The following is an 11068-nucleotide window of genomic DNA, read 5'->3' as shown; positions in this document are numbered from 1 at the left end:
ATCTTGATACTGCGAGGTATCAGTGGGGCTCTGGGAGCCACAAGACCCCTTTGCCTTCAGTGCCGATGACATCATTTGGAAATTGTAATAGGTCTAGCTAGCAAGGAAAAGAGAAGATGACTGAAGAATGAGCGATGCCTCCCACTGCCCCACATCTCAGGACAGGGTTGACATTCTTGGCCTGGCTTGCATTCTCTTCCTTTGTAGCTCCCTGCTGTCCACCCAGGACCACCCATTTGGTCCAGCACATAGGCTGCTACTATAAGCAAGGACACCCTTGATGCTCTGGGAAGTCTAGTCCTCTCAGAATTTTGTTTTGGTTTGTTTTTCTTTTGGTGTGTTTGGTTTGGTTTGGTTTGGTTTTGGTTTTCAAGACATTTCCTTCTCTCTGTCCTTGTGTGTTTGGTTTGATTCTGTTTGTTCTGTCTTGGGGTGCTGGTGGCTTGAGCCCAGACTTTTCAAGCCCTAGGCTAACTGCCCATCCCTGTGCTACAACCCCACTTGACTACCAGAGCAACCAAACTCCAGGGAGCGGAAGCTAGTGTTGACAACTTCCTTTAAGTATCCCGCCTTCTGCCTCCATCTCCCTAATTCTCCACACATTCCCAAATCACTGTCCATAGAGGAAGAAGAGAAAGCCTCTTGGCTCAGACGTGAGAGAACTAACTGGCTCTCCTTCCCAGCTTTCCGTCACCCCATTCCGTCACCCGCACAGGTCCCCTCTGTAAATCTGAACAGCGCTGTTTATAAAAGGAACACACTTCCCCCACTGCCTTCTGCCGCTAATAGCTTGCAGCACAGCCCGTGAAGCGATGTTTCACAGAGCCAGTGGGGACAGGCTTGAGTGGAAGAAAGGTGGTATGTGACCCTTGTTAGTGCCATCTCCCCTTTTCCTTGAAGTCCATGGTTGGGAAGGCGGAGGTTAAATGGACTGTCATCCTAGAACTGGGAAAGTTTATCTGTCTGTGGAAAGGTGTGTCATGGTATGGCAGAGCTCTTCAAATACGTCCCCTTGATGACTTCTAGACATCTTTCCCTTCTCCGTCAAAGGGCAAAGCCATCCTTCCCAAAAGTGACTACCAAGACAAGCGGGCCTCCTTTGGAAGAACAAAGTAAAACTCCCAACCCGCTCTATGCAGCTCCGGGATCTCCTACCCAGAGGCAGGGGCTGGGTCCAGTCACCTCATTATCAGGATGCTAATAAGACTACAAGTGGGTGCCTGGGAAACCGGAGGTCTAGGTGGCAGTGCCCGGATCAGAAAGGTCTTCCTGTAAGGATTCGGGCTATATGACCCAAGGGAATCCCCCTTCCTTCCACTTTCTATTTCCGGAAGAGAAGGGCGCTCCCTCCCAACTAGAAAACAGGATGCCCTCTCTCCTCTTGAGGGGGGTGAAAAGTGGCATTTTCTCCCTACCCAGGGCTTCTTTGAAAACAGGAAGCATGTCTCTCTCCCTCTGCCCCAGCATCTCCTGCTGGCAATCTGGATGTCCGGTGTCATTGTTAAGACTTTTTGTTCCCAGGAAGACTCACCCTGCCTTAATGGGAGGAGGCACCTTTATTATTTTGCTCTCTGCCCCTCCAACCTCAGCCCACTATCTAACACAGGCTCTGTGGAGAAGAAGGGAGGGAAGGAGGGAGGGACGGAGATACAGTCTAATAGGAGAGGTATAGCCAGGCAGCTTCCTTCTGTGATTACAGCCCTTGTCCTCATCACAGGTTTGACCCTTTGAGCCTTTCCTCTGTGGAAGAGGGAGACACTGGCCACCAGGCTCAAAGAGTATGGTTGATCTGCCTCTCTTCTGCTCTCTCCTCTTCCCACAAGCCAAGTCATAGCTGGACCCGTGTTGAAACATTTCTCTGTAGGAGGCAGGCACCCCTCTTTGCACTCTTTTCCCACAGTGCTTTGCTTCTCTCCTGCCTTGGAGGAGACATTGCTTATTGGGCAGAGACCTGTCTGGGCTTTATTATGGTTGTAACTTTCCCAGAGGAGCTTCTCTGATCGTCATTGGGTTTGTCTTCCCACTCAGGAACTGAAGGACCTGCTCGTTTTTATTTTATTATTTATATGTATATTACATGTACATGTGTTTATGTGTATATATGTATACATATATACATGCACATATATAATGTATATGCGTATCTATGCATGGAGGCCAGACCTGGGTGTTGGGTCTGGAGTTGAAATTACTTGAAGCCATGAACTAACTGGTGTGGGTGCTGGGAACTGAACTCAGGCCCTTTGGAAGAGGAGCAAGAACCTTTAACCACTGAGCTACCTCACCAGCCCCAGAAGGCCAACTCTTGGTCCCTTCTTCCACTGATGAGCAGGACCTACAAAAAAAGGACCAGCGCTGAGGTGTAGCTTAGCACTAGGCTTCCGACTTAGCATGCTCACGAGTCCCTGGGTTCCATCCCCAGCATGCAAAATTAAATCAAATTAAAAATAAAACCTATGACACTAGTAGAAAATCCTGGCAACCCATTTCCCCTCTCGTAGAAAGCCCATGTCCCAGCCCAGCCCTTGGACATGTCCATTTGTTTCCTAAGATGGAAAGCCTTTCCTCTGCCTCTCCTTCACGTGGACGTGTGTAGAGTCAGCTTTGCCGTGTGCTGCGGGACACAAAATGTCTTCTGTTAGGCCATCTTTGCAGCTTTGGTTCATCGCCCTGACTCCAGGGAGACAGTGGTCCATTGTTGTCCGCTATTGGTCAGAGTGGAAGGTGTTGCTGGCACAGTCTGGCTGGGAATGAGGACAAAGACATGCTGGCACAAGAGCCGGCGCCTCCTCGTCCTGTGTACCTGCTAGGAATCAGCCTTTGCATGCGACTGTGAACACGCCTGGCTTTCCTGCCAGGCCTCAGTATATATAACTCTATGAGGTGTTGGTATTGAGTTTGATCTTTAATACCTGTTTTAGAGGCAGATATGATAACGTGTAATCTCAGATACCGATGAGACCTCATCAGGAAGATTATAATCTCAAACCCTGCCTACGCTACAAACCTTGGCCACTTAGTGAGACCTGTAAAACTAAAGAGTAAACTGAGAGCTGAGGATAGCCCACTGGTAGAAGGCTAACCCAGCATGTGTAAGTCCCCAGCACTCTTTAAAAAAAAAAAGAGGAGAAGGGAAAACTATTTAAAGAACTGTCATTTTTTCCCTTTTTAATTCTTAGTCTCAAGTATCCCAGACTGGCATGGCACATGGTGTGTTACCAAGACTATTCTAAGCTTCTGACCTCCCGCCTTCAGCTCCAGGTTGCTAGGAGCACAGGTGTATGCTGCCATGTCTGGTTTCTGTAATGTTAGCGGAAACCCAGGCCTCTGTGAATGCTGTATCTCCAGCCCCCGAGCTGTTCTTCGTAAGCCACTTCAGTCCCAAGCCCCTGGACTACCTGATACAGAAGGAGAGAGAGCAGACACAAAAGCACTGTTCAGAAGCCACACGCGTGCTTGTCAAAACCCTACAAGCGCATAAGATACAGAGGAGCGAGACACCTACGGGCAGGAGCAGATGTCCACTCAGTCTTGTCCGCTTCCAAGAACTTCTTTGTTTACTTTTGCTTTTGAGGCAGAGGCTCACTATGTAATCCAGGCTAGCCTACAACTTAGGATCTTCTTGCTTTACCTTCCCAAGCGCAAGAATCACAAGCCACCGCTCCCATGTACTCCCAGGAACCCGGAAGCAGAATGGGGACACTATGACTGGCTGGCAGCAGCCACTTCTCTGTGGCTGGGAGCCCATCTGAGGGTTAACGGATATGCTTGGTGGAGTGAGACCTTGGGTTCACTCCCCAGCATCCAAAAAAATAAAAAAATGTACATATGTACTATACACACCTACCTCTAACATGTGTGGTCTTAGGTAAGGTACAAGGCCATAGTCACACAAGCCTCCCAGGTGTCTCCCTGTTGTGCCATGTAAACAAACACATGTACAAGCGCCCAGCCTCGATGTCCATCGGGGTCACAGCTTCTGCTCACTCTCGGGGACAAAACTTCCTGCCATCAGAAGGTCTGCCCATCAAGTGGCTACTGCCTCCACTCACCACAGATTGCTGTTCTTCCAGACATAGAATCCACCCACATCCTTGGAGCCTCTAACAGGCAGCCAGCCACCTGGGGGTCCACCCTCAGCATCTTAGGGTTCCACACTCACTGTTTCCAAGGGCATAAAGCAAAGGTCATGGGGGACTGGGCCTGAGCAAGGCTGACTCTGGGCAATGTATGTGTCTACTCAGAGTTGGATGACCTCTGCAGAACAGGCAACGCTAATTCCCCAGGGCCCAGTCATTAGGATGGCTTCCCAGAGCATCAGGCCATGGGCTTGCAACCCCCAGCTGGCCACCAAAAATGATAGTGAGGGTGGAAACAGGCATATTGTCTGGGGAGAGAAATGTAGCAATGGCTTCCAAGATTACAAATATGTATGCCTCATTTATATATAACAATTCTGTTCATAGAGGAAAAATACACTTACACAGGTATGAAAGGACTGGGGTGCTAACTACACACTGCAACATCATCTATTAATAAAGACAGGAAGAGCCGGTCAGTGGTGGCGTACGCCTTTAATACCAGCACTCGGGAAACAGAGGCAGGTGGATTCCTGTGAGTTCAAGGCCAGCCTGGTCTACAAAGCAAGTCCAGGACAGCCAAGGCTAACACAGAGAAACCCTGTCTCCAAAAACCAAAAATAAAGACAGGACGTAACTGGGTGTGGTGGCAAAACAAGGTTGGCCTCGAACTCACAGAGATCCACCTGCCTCTGCCTCCTTGAATGCTGGCACACTTTCTATATTTTGGTGGTTGAATAATGTGAATACAATATCTGTTTAAAACTTAAAAATACAATTATAAAATAATCTCAAAAACCAAAATGGCAAAATAATGGGAGCAGCCTAAGGCATGAGATGGGGAGAAAATGCTGAAGAAGAGGAGTAGAAAGAGGAAGAGGAAGAGGAAGAGGAGGAGGAAGTGGCAGCAGCAGTGGCGGCAGCAGCATACTTATACATGGCAATGCTGGCTCACAGGCCTTTGAGAACGGGGGTCTGGTACATCTACTCTCACAATACTTGGTTTGTCTAGTAACACAATGGTTATTAGACTAATAGTTTGCCACATACAAGGATGCTTTTATGAGTGGGGACTCTTGGCCTTTTTCAAGAACATACACATTTTTTGCACATTTTCTTCAAATAGTAAGCTCGGCTATTCACTAAAGCAGTGATAGGTATGTCTTGGGACAGTTTTTTCCTCTCTTTCCCCAACCTGCTCTTATGTCCTGGGGGGAAAAAAACTTGTCAAACGGCATGTATTTGCTTTAGAGATTGCTTGTGGGGAATCTTATGACACCCCTTTGTGATAACTGGCAGCCCTCTGAGGTGTTGCAAAACAGGACTTGGGTGCAATCGCCCTGATGATCAGGGAGAAGCCACAGCCAAATGTAGCCTGCACCACCCTGGCATGCCTGGAAAGGGGCAGGGGCAGCCGAGGGGGAGAAAGGAAGGCCTCATGGCTTACTTCACAGAACAAGGAAAGCGTTTACTTGAGAGCCCCTGACAGCCCTGCTCATGGGTGAGTGAGCCGCTGGGTCTCTGGGAGCCCAGCTGCTCCTTTTTCCTCAAGGATAATTTTAGGTTCTCTCTTCCCCTTCCAACCTTTCTGACTCCCAGCCCCTGGTTCAGCCTCCCAGAGGGATTGCCTGGACCAGTGACTATACAGTGTGCTTTTGAAATAGAGAGCTGTTCAAAAGAACATGCCAGGGGGCCACCCTGGAGGCATTTTCCACTCTACTTTTGTTCTCTTTTGTCCCATTGTTTTAGGGGGGAGGAAATGAGGCGGCTCAAGGGCCAGTCTTGACAGGCGGCCTCAACTCTGGGACTGCGGGGCAGGCTTTAGTCCTGGGAATCACCGAACTCAGGTCCTTCTGCTTGCAAGGCAAGCACATCACTGATTTAGCCATCTCCCTAATCCCAGAGGCTCATTTCTAAATGTTTCATTCCCCACACCCAATTTGGAAGGAACTGTTTACTGGGACTGGATGGCCCTGGATGAGGAGAGAGAGGTCGGAGGCACCCATCTTTGGGTAAGTACTGTATAAGAAACTTCAGAGGCCCTAAAATTCCAAGCTCATCCTTCTACGCACTCCAGAAATGCAGCGTGAGGGCCTAGAGAGATGGCTTAGTAGGTAAGAGTATTTGCTTTGCAAGCGTGAGGAACTGAGTTCAAATCCCTAGCACCCAAGTGAAGAGTTGAGCATGGCTGCACATGCCCATAATAATAACCACAGCCCATAATAACCAAAGCAGAGGCAGGTATATCTCAAATGCTCCAGATTTCCCCCGTCCTAGCCAAGACAAGTGCTTTCCAGCTAAGTGAGAAACCTTGTCTCAAGGTAATAAGGTAGAAAATAATAGAGGGAGACACCTGATGCGCCCACACATTCACAAGCCACCAGCAAACTCCTCAATTCTGGTTTCTTACATATAAAATCTCAAAAAAGTTGATGGTGACCACAAAAAAATGATAATAACTTTATGGAGAATGTTAAGTTTCTCTACCTAGTAATGCTGCAACCCTTTAAGACGGCTCCTCGTGTTGTGTTGACCCTCAACCATAAAATTATTTTTGTTGCCACTTCATAACTGTAATTTTGCAACTGTTCTAAATTGTAATGTGAATCTCTGATATGCTATCACTGTGGGGGTTGCAAGCCACAGGTTGAGAACCACTGTGCTAAACAAACTTTAGCTTCAAACCTGGACCACCTCCTTTCCCTCCCTCTCCCGCCCCCTCTCTCTCCCTCCTCCCTCTTTTCTTTCCTTACTTACTTTTCTCTCTTTTTCTTTCTTTTTTCTTTTTTTTTTTTTTTTCTTTTTTCTTTTTTTTTTGAGACAGGGTTTCTCTGTGTAGCCTTGGCTGTCGTGGACTCACTTTGTAAACCAGGCTGGCCTCGAACTCACAGCGATCCGCCTGTTTCTTCCTCCCAAGTGGTAGGATTAAAGGCGAGTGCCACAATTCCCCTCCCCCCGCCCCCACGGCTTCTCTCTCTTTCAATGCTGGGCCTCAGACATGCTAAGTACACACTCTACCACTGAGATATTCCCCAGCCCCCATTCACCACTTTTTCTTTCTTTTGTTTTTCAAGACAGGGTTTCTCTTTGTAGCCTTGACTGTCCTGGACTCGATTTGTAGACCAGGCTGGCCTCGAACTCACAGGGATCCACCTGCCTCTGCCTCCTGAGTGCTGGGATTAAAGGCTTGCACCAGCACTCCAGACCACATTCTCCATTTTTTTTAAAAAAAAAGATATTTATTTATTTATTTATTGTTTTGCTTGCATGTGCACCTGCACACCAGAAGAGGGCACCAGATCTCACTATAGACTGTTGTGAACCACCATGTGGTTGCTAGGAATTGAACTCAGGACCTTTGGAAGAACAGGCAGTGCCCTTAACTTCTGAGCTATCTCTCCAGCCCCCCCCACTCTCCATTTTTTAATGTATTTTTTTATTACTTCAGAATTTGAAGGTTTTGTTGTTGTTGTTGTTTTCTAGAACTCTTCTAGGAGAAGTGTGTATGGATGGGGCAGTGCAGGAGAAAGATAGAGATCAGAAGCCCTTAGCAGCCCAAGCTACGTGATGCCATGCCAAATGAGGGTGACTCCTGAAACTGATGTCCCCAGTAACTGAAAAGAAGAAGAAGAACAAAACAAACAAACCAAAAAAGGACAGGATATCTTAAGGAGGGCATCCAAGTAGAAGAGGGGCCATGTTGGATATGTTGTTGTTGTTGTTATTGTTGTTGTTTGTCTCAGGAGGGTCACCTTCCTTCTTGGGTAAAGGGTAGGGTGGGAGGTCCTCCCTTTCTTTGTAGGCTTGCTACAGGCTCTGCCAGGAAGGAGCTGCAGAGCTCCAGGAAACCGGTGCTAAGGGAGTGCCATGGCAGGACGTCCCTCTCCACCGTCCAATTCCCACCAGAGGCCTCTCCCATGACTATTGGACGCTGTGCCTTTAAAAGCAGCCACTCCTCCTAGCATCTAGGGTGTGGGGGTGAGATGGAGGGAAGCTGACAGACTTACCCCAGCAACCAAGGAAGATGGCCCAGGTTGGAGAAGTCGCTCCCACGTCCTACTGTCCCCTTCCCTGAGCCAGGGGGTCTGGGGGAACCTTCCTACCCCAAAGCGCGACACGAGATGGCTCCGTGGCCTCACAAGAACGGCTCTCTGGCTTTGTGGTCAGATGTTCCCACATTGGACCCCAGTGCAGGCAACACGAGTGGGTTGCCAGGGGTGCCATGGGCAGCGGCATTGGCTGGGGCGTTGCTGGCGCTGGCCACAGTGGGAGGCAACCTGCTGGTAATCGTAGCCATTGCCCGCACGCCGAGACTCCAGATCATAACCAACGTGTTCGTGACTTCGCTGGCCACAGCTGACTTGGTAGTGGGACTTCTCGTAATGCCACCAGGAGCCACATTAGCGCTGACTGGCCATTGGCCCTTAGGCGCAACTGGTTGCGAGCTGTGGACGTCAGTGGACGTGCTCTGTGTAACCGCTAGCATCGAGACCCTGTGCGCCCTGGCTGTGGACCGCTACCTGGCTGTCACCAACCCTCTGCGTTATAGCACTCTGGTTACCAAGCGCCGCGCCCGGGTGGCGGTAGTCCTGGTGTGGATCGTGTCTGCTGCCGTGTCATTTGCGCCCATCATGAGCCAGTGGTGGCGTGAAGGAGCGGACGCCGAGGCACAGGAATGCCACTCCAATCCGAGCTGCTGCTCCTTTGCCTCCAACATGCCCTACGCGCTGCTCTCCTCTTCTGTCTCCTTCTACCTTCCGCTCCTTGTGATGCTCTTCGTCTACGCGCGAGTGTTCGTCGTGGCTAGGCGCCAACGGCGTTTGCTGCGCCGGGAGCTGGGCCGCTTCCCGCCTGAGGAGTCTCCACAGTCTCCGTCGCGCTCTCCGTCCCCTGTCACAGGCGGGACACTCGCGGCTGCCGACGGAGAGCCCTCCTGTAGCCGACGGCCGGCGCGCCTCCTGCCGCTCCGGGAACACCGCGCCCTGCGCACCTTAGGTCTCATTATGGGCATCTTCTGTCTATGCTGGCTGCCCTTCTTTCTGGCTAACGTGCTGCGCGCTCTCACGGGGCCGTCTATAGTTCCTAACGGAGTTTTCATCGCCCTGAACTGGCTGGGCTATGCCAACTCCGCTTTCAACCCGCTCATCTACTGCCGCAGCCCGGACTTTCGGGACGCCTTCCGCCGTCTTCTGTGCAGCTGCGGTGGCCGCGGGCGGGAGGAGCCACGCGCTGTCACCTTCCCAAGTAGCCCAGCCACCGCCGAGTCCAGGCAGAGCCCGCCGCTCAACAGGTAGAGGACACAGGCAGGGGACCGACCGGCAGAGGGAGAGTTCCGGGTAGGGAAGTTTTCTATCTCTACTTTTGAGTTCGGGCGTTGGGGAAGGATGGGTGTAGACAAGGCCTTAGCCTTGAGAGAACAGAAAGAAAGTAGGAACTAAAATGGGATCTAGGGTCCTTTCTTTTCTTGGGTCCGATCCCTAGGACCAGGTGAGCCCCACCTGCTCTGCCAGAAGGTTTCTGACGTCGCTGGTTGCCTCCAGTTTGGGTTTTCTAGTCCCATTCCTCCGATGCCCAGGTGCTAGTCATTTCAACACCTGGCCGGGACATCCATAGGCAGTAACGGACTTCCCAACCTCTCTCCTCTGCCTCAGTTCCGTTTTCTCTCGAAGGTTTGGTGGTTATGAAGGTGAGCATGAAGGACCCACGTGAAGGACTGTCAAGAGCCCGCAAGGAACCCGTGAGTTGGATTTTGAGCGGCATCCTCTCTCAGGGACAGGATTGGAGCAGTAGACTGGGGTTTGGGGAGGGGGGGCGGCGCCTATATTTTGGAAACTAAATATGCTTTTCGGGGATTCCCGGGTCATTCCTCCTTTCCTCCAGTGCTTGGCCCCACCCCCTTCCCCCTTGACTGGTTACCCACAAGAAACATTGTCTCCATTTTGCGGGACTTTTTTTTTTAGCCAGAAAGGTAAAAACCGACTCCTCTAATGCAGAATTTTTGTAAAGCCCCTGATTTCTGCAGAGTTGAGTTCCCCAATCCGCAACTCTCCAGAGACTACTGACTAGATCAAGATTACAAAATGGGTTGCCCCATCCTTTCCCTTTCTAAGGGAAGGTGTCTAAGACCCTCCTTGAACGTCACTACTACCTCACCAGCTGGGATGTCAGGCCACCTGTGCTGGACTGCCCAGGGAGCAGCCCTATGGCCTTGGAGGGGTCCCCATTACCCTGCTGTGTATATGCTGTGTGGTTAGGGCAAAGAAAGCGCCCCTACTACCTCCCTGCCTACCGCATGGACAGCTTGTGATTCTCCAGGCTCTGTGACTCTGGTTAGTTTTCCGGCAGGAAGCCAGGAAAAAACAACGAAGTTTGAGGGTTTGTTCCAGGCTCCTCACTATGGCTCTCTAGGCCATCTCTCACGTCAGGCACAAAACAGCTCTGATCTACCTCACAGTCCAGACTTCAAAGTGTTGGGGGAGTTCCGGTGTCCATAAGAAGGTGAACCCTTGAAATGGGTCCCCTTATTCATTTAAAATCTAATAAATATTGTGGAATGTGGTTTGTCCCTTGCTTTTTTTTCCCCCCTCTCGGTTTGTTTTCTTTTCATAATCCACTTGCTACCTTCCCTGCTCAGAGCTGCCTTCTGACAGAGGCAGAAAATTTGGGTAATCCTTGCTCCTTTCTTTGTTAATCCTCATCAGACAAAATCAAACTCTGTCTGGGTAAATGAGACTGTCAGGTCTTTGGTTCTCCTTCCTCTCTGCTCTTTCTGAAACTTCTGGGATCCACTTGCAAGGAGGAGCGTAGCCATGCATTTTTCATCTGACTCTGTCCAGGGTTAAGAATCTCTCATACCACACACTAGTGTGGATTGATAAGGTCTCTTTGACATCAGCAAATACTTTGGTTCTGTGCTTTGTGTGCCTGTGTGTCTAGAGGTATGGGGTACTGGTTTGGGATGTCTTATGTTATATTAATAGATGTGTACA

At 50.1% G+C, this 11068-nt stretch overlaps 1 protein-coding gene across 3 annotated transcripts; it reads left to right on the top strand.

Moving 5' to 3' along the window:
• Nucleotides 1-8061: 8061 nt before the first annotated feature.
• Nucleotides 8062-10625, top strand: ADRB3 (adrenoceptor beta 3). 3 transcript variants are annotated; one of them, XM_084759253.1, is made up of 2 exons: nt 8062-9369; nt 9749-10625. In XM_084759253.1, the coding sequence occupies exons 1-2, from the start codon at nt 8201-8203 to the stop codon at nt 9786-9788; spliced, it is 1209 nt and encodes a 402-aa protein (XP_084615379.1). In that variant the 5' UTR covers nt 8062-8200; the 3' UTR covers nt 9789-10625. The 3 variants fall into 3 exon arrangements, with proteins under 3 accessions (XP_084615379.1, XP_084615378.1, XP_084615380.1); XM_084759252.1 differs by having other exon boundaries at nt 9731-10625; XM_084759254.1 differs by having other exon boundaries at nt 8062-9415.
• Nucleotides 10626-11068: the final 443 nt, after the last annotated feature.

Source organism: Acomys minous, assembly GCF_964271855.1.
Source record: "Acomys minous genome assembly, chromosome: 15".
NCBI lineage: Eukaryota > Metazoa > Chordata > Mammalia > Rodentia > Muridae > Acomys > Acomys minous.
This window is presented reverse-complemented; position numbering and strand designations above follow the sequence as displayed.

Bases quoted from the DNA above. Each gene is read 5' to 3' on its own strand.
- ADRB3 (XM_084759252.1), top strand. From the start codon at position 8,201: ATGGCTCCGTGGCCTCACAAGAACGGCTCTCTGGCTTTGTGGTCAGAT. The intron at 9,370-9,730 runs GTAGAGGACACA...CCTCTGCCTCAG, and splicing joins CAGAGCCCGCCGCTCAACAG to TTCCGTTTTCTCTCGAAGGT.